The sequence below is a fragment of the Pseudoliparis swirei genome, chromosome 17 (assembly GCF_029220125.1).
Source record: "Pseudoliparis swirei isolate HS2019 ecotype Mariana Trench chromosome 17, NWPU_hadal_v1, whole genome shotgun sequence".
Classification (NCBI taxonomy): domain Eukaryota; kingdom Metazoa; phylum Chordata; class Actinopteri; order Perciformes; family Liparidae; genus Pseudoliparis; species Pseudoliparis swirei.
The window spans coordinates 2,638,014-2,654,961 of record NC_079404.1 but is presented as its reverse complement, the minus strand read 5'-3'; the positions used below and the strand labels follow the sequence as shown (position 1 = coordinate 2,654,961).

General features: G+C 41.5%; 2 protein-coding genes across 2 annotated transcripts in view; both read left to right on the top strand.

Annotated features, from left to right (window-relative positions):
• slc24a3 (solute carrier family 24 member 3) overlaps window positions 1-3,901 on the top strand; it is a 62,168-nt gene extending 58,267 nt beyond the window's left edge. The window contains exon 17 of the mRNA XM_056435195.1: window positions 71-3,901. Coding sequence (XP_056291170.1) covers window positions 71-220 — 150 coding nt within the window. The 3' untranslated portion in view covers window positions 221-3,901. The remainder of the gene's footprint in view (window positions 1-70) is intronic.
• A 1,340-nt stretch (window positions 3,902-5,241) lies between these two features.
• Window positions 5,242-16,948, top strand: part of LOC130206920 (ras and Rab interactor 2-like) — a 32,220-nt gene continuing 20,513 nt past the window's right edge. The window contains exons 1-4 of the mRNA XM_056435194.1: window positions 5,242-5,384; window positions 10,332-10,431; window positions 14,455-14,552; window positions 16,668-16,878. Of these exons, the coding sequence (XP_056291169.1) occupies window positions 10,387-10,431; window positions 14,455-14,552; window positions 16,668-16,878 (354 nt within the window). The 5' untranslated portion in view covers window positions 5,242-5,384; window positions 10,332-10,386. The remainder of the gene's footprint in view (window positions 5,385-10,331; window positions 10,432-14,454; window positions 14,553-16,667; window positions 16,879-16,948) is intronic.

Below are 16,948 nucleotides of genomic sequence, written 5' to 3'. Positions count from 1 at the left end.
TACCGATCTCTTTACCCCCTGACTACGATCTGTTTACCCCCTACCTACGATCTGTTGACCCCTCCATCAGGTCCTGGGAATTCACCTCAACAAGTGGACGTTGGACAAGCGCTTTGGATTCGCGTGTCTCCTCCTCTACTCCATCTTCCTGTGTTTCTCCTGCCTCATCGAGTACAACATCTTCACCTTCGTCAACCTGCCGACCTGCCGGGACGACTGAGGCTCACACACACACACACACATATGTTGCACACAATCAACACTACAAGCGGTGTTTTCAAGGAGTTCCACGTGAAGTATTAAAACACAGATGTGGCGGTAGAATGAAAACTAGAAGGTATAATTCTAAATCTGTTTCATGTTGTTCTCCTCTTTTACGAGAAGACATCCCACTCTGCTCTTTTTCCCGACGCCTGTCTTTCTGCAATATGGAGTTGTGTGGGCGGAACAGAGATGGAGATGTCTGACTATATAGAAGCCCTCGTACAGGACAGCGGACAACAACACCTATCCGCCCGACTACTGCTCGCCTCTGGCGTGAGGACTTTTATTTTGAAAAACCGCCCCAGTATATAGTTGTGAAAGTTGTAACGTTTACTAGCTGCTAACCTTTCCTGAGAGGAAAGTCGGGTCTTTTAGATTCGACCAGTTGAGAGTAATAATTATAAAAGCAATGTTATAACCCCCCCCCCCCCCCCTCCCAGAACCAGGGCATTATCCATTCACCTTTTTTTATGAATTAACTTCAATAGCATCACAGTTGTAGCTTCTATGTTTTGTACAGAATTTGCTTCATTTTCTTCCTTTTCCTCTTCTGTAAATAGCACACCTCTGTAAATGCTCCTCAGAAGTCTTATTTATTATTTATTCATGTCATGAGCACATTTCTCCACCAGAGGTCGCAAACTTGCACTGCAGAGATTAAACGAGCTTCACAGAGAGACTGGAAGGGTTCTCACCTCAATGCTGCTGATTATGAGGAATGGCATCCTCGTAAAATGAAGCAGGATTTGGTTGAAATTATCGGGTCGAGGTTTTAGCGAAGCAAGTGTTCGATTTTGGGGGATTCTGATTGTCGTATTCTACCAGTAAAATGTAACTGCTGCTTTCTCCTCTTCTGAAAGACACCGACCAAAATAGACTCATTATTTAGAAATGACAGATGTTTCCTCTGCTGTCCCAAAAGTGAGGTATTAAAGTAGAGTATAGCGTAAAGATGCAGTATAAAGCATCAGGACGTTTTATCCCAGCTCTGATACTTTCAGGTTGGGGGTTTCAACTTTATTTTTATTAAGAAGTTCTTTGTATTTTGTAATGCCTAAAATGTCTAGATTTGTCCAGATATGGTAGGTTTGTGGTAAAAATATTTTTTTTTTAGATATAAATATTCCTATAGTTTTTAGAGCATGTACAGTGTGGTTAGATTTTGTATTCCACTATTGTCCGTTCTCACAATATCCATAAATTGTTCGCTGTTTCCTCCAGATAAGTTCATTTTGGATAGAAGACAATTGCTAAAATTCAACTAAGTCTGATTTGTTTCAGGGATATTTTTTTATTTATTCCTCAGTAATATAAAATATAGAATTGGAGAAAAACTGTCTTTCGAATGTAAAAAAAAGAAAAAATGACGATGTTTTTTCTGTTTATCTATATATATATATATATATATTCCATGTTTATTTATTTAAAAGACACAGCGTGCTCTGTGCTACGACCAGGAAACAGGGTTTAGATGTGTTTTTGAATCGTGTGTAATGCAATAACTATGAACATATACAAACGTGTAAATATGCTGCGTTAATGATCAAAGACACATTAACATAATGTACTCCAATTGTTAATGATGTTGATATGTCACACTGCATTGTTTATGAAATTATTCATCAACGACAACACAAACAATCAAAACAAGGACTGTTACTAACATACAGAGTCGTACAACTCTGACACGCAGTAAAAATATATTAATGCTATTATATCATTATCTAATTCTGGCTTTAATGTCTGTAAATGGAGGCATTGAGTTTACAATCTGAGTTATTCAAGTTCTTTACCATAAGCGTGTCGTATAAGGGTAGAAATGTTACTTTACGTCCCATAATTTCCTAATAATTTGATTATAAAGTTTCCCTGAAAAAAACTTTTTTAAGCCGTTCGAGGAATTTCTTTTTTTTTACAACTTTTTATTTAGCATTTTCCACAAACAGATTAGTCGAGGAATTATTTGTACGCCCTTTTCCACCAGTCAGAAAAGACATTAAATGCTAGTTACACAACTACAATTTATCATTAGTCAAAATAAAATACTACGCCAAAACTACTATTATTGACTTTATCGCCATTTTTACTTTGAATTTACAATCCTAATTTTGATTTACATTATTATACATCATCTTTTTAGCCTGTCTACTGTATACATATTATAAGTACAAATCTAACTAGGAAATAAAATTACACATTTTACAGATTTGATTTTGACTTATTATACATTTGAGTTATTTAACATGAATTCTTTATAACATCTGTCTCTCGTTTCCTGGCGGTAGAGTGGGCTTCCATAAATCTCTGCTAGAACTGCTAATACTTTAATCAATACGTGACAGAGATACATTAAAGTAAATATGCTTTTATTGATTGGAAACTATAGCTAACTGATTCGGATCCATATAATGTTCCTTTTATTTTTATTTTAATCCCCAAATTAGCTTAAATCTAACAGAAAATGTACACTGGGTTCTCTGTGTCATCTCTACCATATTTCCCGATTTAAACTTGATTGCGTAACATATTTGGAATAACACGCATGTATTTTGAAATTGGGCATAGTTCCTCCTTTTTTAAACTAGAGTAGCAATTATTAATTGGATTGGATCTTTGTTTTCATATAATTATTTCAAACTGCATACGTTTCCCAGGGAGAAATTGTTAGGAAGTCATGGGACCAAATAAATAAAAATGCATCTCTTTAAAATCCCCAAAATGCTGACAGCTGAAAATACACACTAAAAAATGAAGTTTCAAAACATCAACATTTGGTGTTTTTGACCTTAAACTCAAACCAATGCGTACCGGAATCTCATTTTCAGCTTGGTAAGATACATATATTTACTTTATATCATACAATATGCTATATATAGAAAAAACACTGGTGTCAAGGCATCAATCATCCTTTAATGTGTTGACGTATTAGCAGTATCTTTATAACCCAGGTGTTTTTTTTCAGTGTGTCATATACATCAGAAAATATCTGTATCATGCACTTTAACCGTTGAACAATTTATGTGACAGATTATTTGGTTGACTGCATTCTGTGCTGCTATTGGCTGCGCGTACCTCGCACAGGGTACCGTGTGACTAACCAAACTACCACAAAGGCATCTTGGAGAGGAGATTTCTAAATAATTTGTGATATTCACATGGGTGATATTGCTGATGTAAAAAATGTATATAGATATGTGAAAATGTATTTATATATTTTTTGTCTCTCTATATATGTTGAATATATTTTCATAGATCCTAGGTCTCTCTTGTGCCCCCCTTTGATGTGTTTGAGACCTCTGAAGATATTGTCCTTTGTTTACTCGCATGGAGATATTTAAATATAATAAATTATTTATGGTAAATCTTTACGTACTTTGGGATGAGTTTTCGGTGGCACTGGATTTAGTCCGAACTGGATATCCTAGATGACTGCATGCCGTTGCTAGCGTAGGATGTAAGAGATGGAGAGTGTTTGCAGACGATACGTTGCTCTACGCATCCGAGCTTTATTTACCTCTTCGTACACAGGAAACCTTTCAGCAGAGTGCTTTACTTTGTGTTTCGATGTTTCAAATGTCAGTTTAGAGATGATTTTGCTACCTGAGCATTAATAAAGTCTTTGCTTAAGGTAACACAAGCCTCGTTCTGGACTCAGTTTGTTATTGGACCGACGAACAGAAATGTACACAATACAGTTAAAGGGAGAATTTAAAAAGTACTCGGATTATTTTAAAACTTCAAGTAAACATCCAGCATTCAATTTTATATATATATATATATATAATATTTATATATATACAAATATACATATATATATTATATATTATATTTATATATGATAATATGGTGTACTATCTGGACCTTGAATCTGTAATAAAAGTTTGATATATATAAATATAAACACATCTTTTCCAACTATACCTTGAATAAAATAAATACAAAAATAGCACTTAAATGACATTTATATGTATACTATATATACATATATATATATATGTATATATACATATATATATATAAACACATCTTTTCCGACTATGCATTGAATACAAATAAATACAAAAGCAGCACTTAAATGGCATTTACTTTGTATGTACTTTCCTGATTCTGATTCTGAGTTTGTACTTTGGTTGAATGCACTCAGCTAAATGAAAATAAAATGTGACGTAACATGTAATACATTTAGCACCAACCAACTCATTAATTCAAACATTCCTTCTATTCCAGTTATTCTAATTGGTTTGTAAATGCCATGGTCATTAAATGTACACGGTGCTATTCCAGAGAGTAATTTAATTTCTCTTAAGTCTCTCTCAAGGGGGGCATCTCAGTGTGCTGTTATTTTATATGGACCCTGAAGCTCTGTGGAGGGACCAATAAGAACGTCCCAGTCGGGACACGTGATATGAAAGTTTGTTGTGGCTCCCTTTGTTGTGCCGTGGGGGAAGGAGGCAGTGAAGAAGAAAACCTCCGGAAGTAGTTCCCTTTGAAAACAAAAGACGCTGAATCAAAATATTAAAAAATAAAATGCTGCAGTAATTAATTTCTTTTAAATTAACTGTCTTCTCAGTGTTCAAACTTTATTCTAATGTCTGGTGAATGAAGTTTAAAATACAAACAACTGAATTGGTTAATTCATCTGACTGCTTTCCACCGGGTACTTTGAAATTGAGAAAATAATAGATGCTCTTTTATTTGCTTACGCCCTTTTATCAATATGATAGTACCGTTTAGGTGGTGGGGATGTGTATTGGTGACATACCACGTATCTAAAAAATAAATGTCTAATTGCGTTAAGTACTGATAAGTTATAACTCATTTATTATTGTTTTAACGAGGAGCATGCTGCTTTATTTTGAAAATCAGAAGCGGAAGTAGTTTCTTCCTGCGGCTCGTTTTTCACTCGGGACAACCCGGGCCAGCTCAGAGCTCCTCGGGAGACTTCAGGGACCATGGAGGCAGCTCGCGGGACGCGGACTCGTTCTTCCTCTCTCGAAAGTAGTACTATTAATTACCGGAGCACAACAACGAGCGGCGTGGAGCCATGACGTCATGCTCTCGTCGGAGCAGCGGAGTTCTCTTTCGCCAGCTGGGAAACACTCGTAACTTCTCCAGTCCCGGTAAAGTCCGTCGCTCTTTGTGTGCCATCCCGCTGCGCCGAGCAGAGCCGAGTCGAGTCGAGTCGTCTGTCGCCGTGTCGCCGACTTCCAGAATCACGTTGGCGACATTGTTGCAACTTTATGCGCGAGGAATCCTGCGCGACGAGTTTATCGCCACCTGTCGCGCGACGTCAGTGCTTAACCAGCCCGGGTCATTAATTAGCGCATTAATACGCGAATATATTTGTGTTATTGTGTGAGATTTTACACTTATATACGATATTTCTACTAATTCACCTTTTAATCCGACATATTGTACATTTTAAAACACAAACAACGTACTAGCTAGACCACTTAAAAACACTAAATTCACTCAAAGCTGTGCACAAATAATACCAACACACTGTGGAAATAGCCATATTTAGTCTGCCTGCGTGTGTATATTATTGTATACATTCTGCAGTTACTGTAAACTGTTTACTGTTTTATTTACTGTATATTGTAATATGTGATCTTTACCCCATTTGCTGCTGTAATCGTGTACCTCTCCCCACTTCAGGGCTATTAAAGAATTGTCTTATCTTAAAGGTTTCAGTGGATGCCGTGTTAATAGACCGGCTGTAGATGTACGTGCACTTGGGAATTTGCAACCGACTTCCACACAAAGCTTGTGTGGATTTTAGAAGATACAACTTTGTTGTTTACCTTTTTTTTTATTATACAGCATTGGGATGAGATTTAAAGAGACAGCGCATATTATCCAGAATGCATCATTCCCCCAAAAGTTGGTCGCCTGGAAGCATCTGTGTGATATGTGAGCAGCGTTTGGTGTTTAGTAGCCGGTGACTCAAAGAGACTGCCCTTTGAAAGTGTCCAGCTCACAGATCTGTAGGTCTTTTGTCTATTGTTTGGATTGCTGTTCATAAGTTGCCGCCACGGGCATGTGCAGGGTTCTCGGACAGTGAAGGGTATCTAATATCAGCAACCTCTTTCACGCTTCCTGTTTTCTTTTTTCCTGGTACAAGCCCCAGACTCTGGGTTTTCAATTTTCTCAGAAATCTGCTAATGTGCTTAGAGCTTAGTCGTCTACCTTCCAACCTGAGTCACGAGCCAGGAATTCATGAGGAGAGAGTGCTGGTTTGTTGTGTGACTGCCTTTGAATGCAGAGCTCGCTCTCTTTGCTCAGCTGGAGTGACAGTTTTTCCTTCATCTTTTTTTACACATCAATATAGCATCACTGGAATATGCATAGAAACGTATAGCTCAAATTAAATGTATACCAACACGTGGAAGGAAACAAAAATAGAAGAACTGCACGACAATATTTAAAAGGAAGTCAAGGAATGGGAAATCAAAAATGGATGCATAGCAACAGCTAGGCAGGGTCTCACGCATATTAAGAGTCATAAAGTCTGCTATGTATTCTAGGATTAACAGAGTCAAAGATCCTTGATATTCCAGAAAGGAATGACTTTGAAAAACCAAACTATTTAGCTTAGAACTAGTGTCATGCTAAAGCTTAAGATTAAGAGGGAAGAACAATGTAGGGGTGTAACATGCAGGGACTTTGATTAAGAGGAGGACGTATAATCGTTGTGACGCCACCCAATGGAAGTTTTGGGTTCGCCATTTAATGCGTCACCATATTTACTTATTGTTCTAACCAGTGAGCAGAAGTGACGAAAATATGCCATTTTGCTGTGTAATTGGTGTGATAATGTGTTTATTTAGATCCCGCATAAACTGGGCCAAACCCCCTTCCACAGCTTCGGCTGCACTGGGAATGTTTAGTTATCAACAAAAAAGAACAGTTGTCAGAGTGAAATTTGTATTTAGATGTAACGGTGAGTAATTTAGGGCTTTTGGAAAGTTGCACCAATGGAACCTAGCATGCTAAAATGCCGTGCTACACAGTGAGGTCTTCCACGGATGCTTGTGGTTGAGTACAAAATTAGGCCAGAAGAGTGTTTGTGGGCAATAAGCGTTCGCCAGTAACACACGACAGAAGAGTGATATCTCTGCCACGCACACATGCCGAGTCAGCTTTTCTTACCCACCATACCCTTCCTCATGGTGACATCCCACATTGGTCATGAGGACTTAAGCAGCTCATTTCCTGTGTGGAATCCGCAGCTCTCTGGAGCTTCACCTGAGCAGCGATGCTCACTTATTAATTACACCTTTTTGTACCCGTTTCATCCATTTAACCGATATGATGCAACATTTTAACCTCCCTCATGAAGGAACCGCGGGTTATCAATGCAATGAGGAACGATTGGATGTTTCAGGAAGAATGTTGCACAGCATGTTACATTACATGTCATTTAGCAGACGCTTTTATCCAAATCGACTCACAATAAGTGCATTTCAACCCAGAGTACAAACTAAGAACAACTAGAATACAGAAAGTAACATTTCCTCAACATAGTCGAACTACAAAAGTACCATATTAAGAGCTATTTAAGTGCCACTGAAGTGCTAATCTGTGTTTTAATCCAGATATAGTCGGAAAAGATGTGTTCTAGTGCAGTGGTTCTCAACCTTTTTTTCAGTGACGTACTGCAAAGCATTTGGGGTTTCGAAAAAAAGATGTAATACGCAGCATTGTGACATCAGAGTCTGATTTAATGTAGAATATATGCAATTCAGTTTCTGAACTTACACTTTTTAAAACTTGGATTCAAATGGATATTTTTAATGGACGCTCATTTTAAATATATATCTTTTGAATTCCCGTACCCCCTTGGGTGCCTTCACCTACCCCCATTTGAGAACCACTATTCTAGTGTAATGAAGAGGACAGCGGCTCAGTACTTGGTCCTGTTTTCAAAGTAGCTAGCTATCACTTTACTCACTTTTTTCTAAATCGGAATAAAGAGTCCCAGATCAGGACGACTTAAATAGTTATAGCTGTGCATTAATTTCTATTAGACCAGCGAGTTGTCTAAAGGTGTATGCGCCCTTGCCCTTTACACACAGAACAAGTGCATTAATAGAAAATGGATGTATTTAAATCTACGATTAGGCTACGATTAGTGGAGTTACAGCTCAGCACTGTCTTTTTTATATTACGCAACCCCTCCTTTGTGTAGTTGGTTAAATTATAAGTGTTACAATTCCAGTACACAAATAGTGATAGTAGGATTTATAAAAAAAATATTAGTTTAGTGACATATTGGACTAACACGCATGTGTATGTGCTTCTAATACAAGGATCCTCCAGCATCAGCTAACACCAGGACCGTGACCACTACAGTCTCTACTATAAGTTGTAATGTGGCACGTCGGTTAGAGGAAGTGACCCGTCTCGAATCCTCCTGCCAGCTCGGGGTTGTAGAATCTGTCTCTCAACACGCCGTTACTTAAATTACAAGAATATATAAAAGCACAGGTTCTGAACCGGCTCTTGCGCGTCAGGTTTTCTACGGACGGCGGAACCCACTTGTACCGAGCTCTCGACTGCTGGCAGCCAGAATCACTCGGCATTGTCCCTCATTTAAGAAATTAAGAAAACGTCTGGGGAAAATTCGTGGCACACTGTATATGATGGTCGCTTTACTGACGACACATGCACACAGCCCAAAGACGAGAGGTCTTCTAGCTGCACACTGTACATGTGTGTGTGTGTGTGTGATTGGGCAACGGTTATTGCTGTCCTTTTCCCACTAGGTCTCATGAGTCTACGTTCAGTGCTAGGAAATAGGAAATGGCCCTTTTCAAGTGAAGAATTTATTGTGTCCAACCAACGGCGATCTCTCAGCCGAGTCAGGTTTTCCGCCGAGTCTTTTCCAATTAGTCAAACATCGAAACACGCCAGTCCGTCCAACACGATTTGTGCTTTCGCAACAACCTTCTGTCAGAGCGCTGAAGCATCGGCGGAACAGAGTTTATCGTCGGTAACTTTGCGAGTCTTTCCCAGGAGGTGGAGGGTCTCGGAGGTGTTTGTTCGTAGTCTTATTTCATTTTAAGATCTAATGACGACGGGACTCTTGTTTTTGTAAGTGAGCTTTTCAAGCTGCTTCTTCTTCTTCTTCTCCTTCTCCTTCCTTTCTTCTTCTTCGTTCTTATCCGACTGCAGCGATGCAGAAGTGTCCTCTGTAAATAGACCTGGACTTGTAAAGGGCTTCTCTAGGCTTCCGACCACTCTAAGCACTACATGACATCATTTACACCCGTTCATTCACTGGTGGGAGTAATTAACATTCACACAGCGGAGGCACAACTACCGGAGACAATTGGGGGTGAAGTGCCTTGCCCGAGGACACATCGGCATCGTACCGCCGAGCCTCTGACTGAAGGACGACCTTTGCTCACCGCTGAGCCACAGTCGTCCCACATGATTGGGGGCGTTCAGTTTCCCAGGCTTCCCGGCTGTGTGGCTACAGGTCCTGTTGGACGTTGTTGTCTCTTTAGCTGCTAAATACTCCGCCATGCTCACCAGTTTGTCTCCGACTGTTCGGCTGACTGTTTGTCTGACTGTTGTGTGCAGTCGGTTTTAGGGGAGCGACACACAGAGATTCCCACATGCGCCTCACCATTCAGGCACTCACGAGAGAATGACAGCTCTACAAGCCGCAGCATAAGCCGTCATTTTAAATGTCTTTTATTTCTGCATTTATAAGGCAAAAATGTACAGCTTTAAAGATTAAACAGGAAATGTAACTTTTGTGTTCCTTGTTATTTGATAACTGCTAAGTCATAAAACTCTTTGTATAGGGGAAAATAAAAATCGAGGATTCTCACCCACTATAAATCTTAATTATACAATCTTAAAGAATTGAAAAACATACATTTTGAGTGTTTTAATTGCTTCTTTCATTTGTTGTCTTGTTTGTTTACAAAATGGCAGACGAGGAGATAATAAACATGTGTCACAGAGCTGCCATAATACCACTCTTGTCCTCATGAATCTCCTCTTTGTTTAGTTTTTGCCCTCCGTGTCTCTAATGTCCTCTTTTCGGCCCTCAGGCAGTTAAGCAGACGCAGGCCGACGGCGGCGGCTCTGAAGACGTCCACCGGCACCATGAGTCAACCCCGCAAGCTGGAGGGGAAAGGCAGTTTCTTCAAGGTGCGTGGCACTCAAAAGAGTTTACGAATGTGAGGAAACGTCATTCTCTCTCTCAGGACCGTACGGAGCGTAGGCATGAGCCATTCTAGTTTCTGTAAAGACCCTGCAGTGTGTTATCAGTCAGGGTCGGGACATGTGGCTGGGGTGGTGGCTAAATCCTGGAGAAGGAGAAGAAGATTCAACTGATGGGAAATGGGGCTCTCATCAAAATGTTCCAGACATGACTGAATACGTCTGACCACAACAAATGGTTTTACGTAATCATTGAATTGGTGTCTTTTATTTTTTTGACAACCTGTTAATAATAAAGTCACTGTAACACTTCTGTTACCGCTGTGAGCCTCATGAAGCACAACGATGGTAGCACACTTGAATCGTGATTCCCAAAGCCTTTATTATAATATATTTATATCGATTTTTAAAAATATATATATATATATACTTTTATATATATATATATATACTTTTATATTTATATATATATACTTTTATTTATATATATTATATATCTACTTTTATATATATATATATTATATATTTGTTTTCTTGATTATAATATATATAATACTATTATTTAAAAAGCACTGTCACTTTACTTGGTAAAACAAATAATAATAAAAGCAATAACAATATGAACAAACCAATTAAATGACACAAAAATTAAGAGGAAAAGACAAACAACAACCATAACACTAAACAACAACACGTCACGGTATTTACTTTGGGTGACCCGAGGAAAATGTGGTTGCTTGTCACTGAGGATGCTATTTAGCACTGTAATACATCAAAGTAGCATGAGATGGATTAGGGTTCTTTGTATGGAACCCAACTGAAAAAATAATCAACTCATACTGCCAGTAGAGGAAGCAGCCTAGAGGACTCGACTATCTGTTAATAACAAGTTCAGACTGATCCCCGCCCAGCGTTTAGTGTGACTGGCTGTTTATCTGCAGCCTGCGATGATTACAGGCCTTGATCACACGTAGCCCTAAAGTTTAACCACCAAGGAGGTAAACGCAACATGAAGGTGGGGGTGGGAACGGAACTATTTATAGAAGACGGTGAGTCCAGGAATCTTCACTCGAGAGATAAACCGCTCGAATAGTAACATCAGGGCAAAGTGCTGCTCAACCTTCTTTCAGTGATGTTCCTGTGAGATTCTTTCCAGCCGAGTTAGAACGGTGCTGTGAGGACTCGGCTGTAGTATCTGGGTGCAGCGCTCGACCAGTGAGCCACCGCGGTGGCCGGGCTCAGCCTTAGAGATGGGGTAAGGAGATGAGTTTCCTCTGTAGGGTGGTTGGGCTCAGCCTTAGAGATGGGGTAAGGAGATGAGTTTCCTCTGTAGAGTGGTTGGGCTCAGCCTTAGAGATAGGGTAAGGAGATGAGTTTCCTCTATAGAGTGGTTGGGCTCAGCCTTAGAGATAGGGTAAGGAGATGAGTTTCCTCTATAGAGTGGTTGGGCTCAGCCTTAGAGATAGGGTAAGGAGATGAGTTGCCTCTATAGAGTGGTTGGGCTCAGCCTTAGAGATAGGGTAAGGAGCTCGGAAATCAGAAGGGAACTTGGAGTTGAGCCGCTACTCCTTTGTGTCAAAAGAAGTCCAATGAGGTGGTTCCGGCATCTCATCAGGAAGGATGCCTCCTGGGCGTCTCCCACTGGAGGTTTTCCAGGCACGCCCAACTGGAAGGAGAACCCGGGGAAGACCCAGGACACGCTGGAGGGATCATGCCTTCCAGCTGGCCTGGGAATGCCTCGGGATCCCCCAGAATGAGACCCGACCCCAGATAAGAGGAAGACAATGGATGGATTGACGAATCAAATGAGTCAACTTTTGTGTTTCCTTGGAAACGGCTGAGGGGATTGTTCCTCTCTCCCCGAGCGGCTGATGTGATGTGACCCAACAGAGGCATTGCCCAACCGCGCAGTGAACTAGGAACGAAAACAAATGGCGCCCATGAGTCACACTGGCGAGAACGAGAGGTCATTCTAAATTCCGGGAAAATAGCGGCGTATTGTATTCCTGTGACACGAAAGCGATCAGAACTCGTAATATTTGACTGACTTAATATATTACCATTTTTTTCCAGGAAATTGTTGCTGAATGATTGCAGTCTAACCTCGGTGACAAATACAGTATTCTCTAAATGAGTTTTAAGAAATGACTTTTTTCTATTATAGGTCTCATCTGTACATTTATCACAGAGCTCTTCATGTTGGAATATAATCCTCCATTTACTTCCGTTAAGTGTTTTTGTTTGTCAAAAATTAAATGTATTATAAATAAATAAAAGACTTCATCATCACCATCTATAACAAGTAGTTATACTTTAGTAAATGTACCAATACAACAGTGACACAGAACTGTCAAATGTAAATAAAAAAATCAAACTTTCAAACTCAAAATGACCATTACTATTATAGTAATGTTTCTTATTAGTTATATAATTATCACATTGGTCATATATCCAAAGTTTGCCATCAAGGAATTGTAACGGTTGCATGGGATACTCGCTGTGGAACAATTTTAATATTCTTTAACCATAAAAAGTCTTTGTCCACTAATTTAAATTGCCAAGTTTGCTTTGTTTATTTATTTTGATGCTTTAAAGCGAATATAATTAAATTTTTACACTAAAATTGACCCGGATTCGACCCAAAAAATGCAACATGTAAACAAACTACGACGCCAAGAAAATAGTCCCTCGTTTTCTCTTTCTTGTTTCTCTACATGTCTGACAACCTGACTTTTAAAGACCCCTTATAAATGTTTCAATTCTTTCAGAAGTTTACCGTTGTTGTGCACTGTTTTGGACAGTGAGCAAATATGCACATGTTCCACCACCATCCCGAGCTGCTGTTCCTTAAGGAGACTCTCGGTTTACTTCACAAGAACACCGTTGACCCCTTTGGCTGTAAAAAGTTACCCAATCGGCACACAGACGGTTTAAACAACAGCTGGATAGCAGATCATTTGTAGCATGAGAAATAGAAAACCTCTGTGGGTTATGTTTTTTCAAACTTGAAAAATGTAGTGTGTGGTGTAGCCAAACCAAATGTAAGGACCGTGGTTTGAATTGAATAAAACTTGAAGCTCCAATTTGATGGCAAATAAACACAATGAAGAACATTTGATCTCGGAGATTCAGGGGGGGGATTGCTAGGATTTTTATTATTATTCCGCTTCTTATTTGTCCATATTGGGGGTACGTAACATACCCCAAAAGTCACCAAAGCGTGGTGAAACTACACATATGATACAGACGTCCAATTTGGGTCAATAAAACTGGCTCTCTAGCGCCCCCTCAAAGATTGAGCTGCACTGCGCCTCACCCAGAATGTCCGATTGACTTGAAATTCTACACACATGTCCACTTGGACCTGCTCTACAAAAAGCCTCTCAGACCCCTAAGCTCTGCCTACTTTGATTTTCCGCCATTTTTAATTTAGTGAAAAATGCACAATTGGCCAGTTCTTCAGGGGGGGGGCTAGCCAGTGGGGGCACGCTCACATGCACTAAAACGCACACATGGCTAAGTCAACAAAGCACAGAGGAGCTCAGATTACAACACGCCGCGACGGAAGAGCGACCTCATTCTGCTCAGTTAGACATTACTTCACGATCTTTACAAATAAGTCGTTTACTGCGAGCTTAATGCTCTGAATGTCGCATCCAGGGACCGCTACGCAATCCCACTGTAGGTTTGTTATTTAGTTACTTATTAGACAAACTGTTTCCATTCTCACAGGCAAATATTTAAGATGTATTCTCTGCCAATGTTCCTCTTTAGTAACTCTGGTTGGTCAGTGGGAAGTGGTTACACCGTGGGGGGGGGGGAGGTTGTCTAGCAAAACACACACACACACACACACAAAACCTCAAGCTTGCAGAAATGAGAGACAGTCCTCACCCCAAAAAGAAAGAATAGAAAACGCCTGATCACATCGGCTGAAAGCGCCTCCACAGATACAAGTCGGGGTTGTTGTTTTTAAACTCGCCTCTGATTCGTTATCTTGATTATTTGCAGTTGATCGACTCGTTTGCCTGGGAGATCGGCACGCTGAAGAAGGAAATGGGGAAAAAGAAAGAGCCCGAGGAAGACCACAAGTCGGATCCACTCCTTGGGTGAGTTCATACATAATGCATTTCTCTTTTTTTTATATGTCCCCATCCTTCATTTCCATTTGATTTAGTGCAGTGCTGTTCCCCGCAACCACCAGCAGAGGGCACTCTTCAAAGGCCTTCAATGTTGTTGCGTGACAGTTATTTACATCTATAATTAAAAGATAATGTTCTCGAATATGATAAACAAACAGCCACCCAACAGTATATATATCAGTAAAGAATTGGCTCCACCCCAACCTACCAGTGAAAGGCTATTTACACAGTAGCAAGATCACACCCAAGATCACAGGACTCAATGACTACAGGCCCGTCGCCCTGACCTCTGTGGTCATGAAGTCCTTTGAACGCTTGGTCCTGTCACACCTCAAGACCATCACCGACCCACTCCTGGACCCCCTGCAGTTCGCCTACAGAGCCAACAGGTCTGCAGACGATGCAGTCAACATGGCCCTTCACTACATCCTCCAGCATCTGGACTCCCGAGGAACCTACGCCAGGATCCTGTTTGTGGACTTCAGCTCTGCCTTCAATTCCATCATCCCGTCCCTGCTGCAGGACAAGCTCTCCCAGCTGCACGTGCCCGACTCCACCTGCAGGTGGATCACAGACTTCCTGACCGACAGGAAGCAGCACGTGAGGCTAGGAAACACGTCTCAGGCTCCCGGACCACCAGCACGGGTTCCCCAAGGCTGTGTTCTCTCCCTCTGCTGTTCTCCTGTACACCAACAGCTGCACCTCCAGTCACCAGTCCGTCAAGCTCCTAAAGTTCGCGGATGACACCACCCTCATTGGACTCATCTCTGGCGGGACGAGACCGCCTACAGGTGGGAGACTGACCACCTGGTGACCTGGTGCAGCCAGAACAACCTGGAGCTCAACGCTCTGAAGACAGTGGAGATGGTTGTGGATTTCAGGAGGAATGCAGCCCCACCCGCCCTCTCATCCTGTGTGACTCCCCGACGCTGTGGAGTCCTACCGCTTCCTGGGCTCCATCATCTCCCAGGACCTCAAGTGGGAGCTGAACATCGGCTCCATCACCAAGAAGGCCCAGCAGAGGATGTTCTTCCTGAGGCAGCTGAGGAAATTCAACCTGCCAGGGAAGATGATGGTACAGTTCTACACGGCCATCGTTGAGTCCATCATCTGCTCCTCCATCACCGTCTGGCACCCTGCAGCCACAGCCAAAGACAAGCGCAGGCTGCAGAGCATCATCCGCTCGGCCGAGAGGGTTATCGGTTGCAATCTGCCTTCCTCCAGGTCCTGTTCACTTCCAGGTCACTGAAGCGGGCCAGAAAGATTGTCGCCGACCCTCCCACCCTGGACACTCCTGTTCGAGTCCCTCCCTCTGGGAGGAGGCTACAGTCCATCATGACCACGACCTCCCGCCACACCAATAGCTTTTTCCGACGGCGGTCGGGCTCATCAATGGACCCGGGACTGACTGACTGTCACCCCAGGACTACCACCTCTTCTTCCACCTTCCTCTCTCCTCCTTCTTCCCGCTCCTTCCTCTTCCTCCTCCTCCCTCTTCCTCCCACTCCTCCTCCCTCCTTGCGTTGATTGTTGTTTGTCATGTCCAAATGTTGCACCTTCCACCAAAAAAAATTCCTCGTTTGTTTGTGAAAACATTCATTCTTTGGCAATAAACCTGTTTCTGATTCTGATTCTGATTCTGATTCTGAATAACCAAATATATGAGTATTAATACTCTTTAATTCAGTTTCTCTCCATTTTCTGCACAGGCCACTTGAAAAATAACTACTATAACAACTATTTTTGTTTTGCGACAGCAAGTACTCCCACTTATCGACTTCACTCGCAGCTATGTTTGTCTTTTATTCATTATTATTAATTTTTTTGGTACTACTCTGTCACCATGCATGCCTTTTGCAGCTGTCACAATGTTGTATTCTCTGTATTTTTTGTGGAAATGTACTTTATGTGGCGAGTCCAAGCTTTGTAGGTCTGTCCCACCTTAAAATGGATCATAAACTTCACAGATATTTATTTTTCTGTTTTATTTAAATTATATTTAGACCATTGAGACCATTTGGTCGGCAACGTGTGCAAAATTGCATCACCGGGATTTGAACGCTTCACGTTTTGTGTTTTCAGACTGGGCGAAGAGGTGGGCGGTCTCTTCCTGCAGGCCTCTCCCTGTGCCGGGATGCGAGCCGGGCCGGCCGGCGTGAGAGACTCGGGCTACGACTCGCTCCGCCGGCGCCTCAGCATTCTGGACCGGCTGGTGCAGACGCACGCCGTGTGGCTGCAGCTGGGCCTCGGCCACCAGGACGCCGTGCGGCTGCTGCACAGCCAGCCGACCGGGGTAAAGGCGTCCGCACCGGCTCAGTATACACACCGCAAACCACAGCCCGCAAAATCAACCAATCAACAAC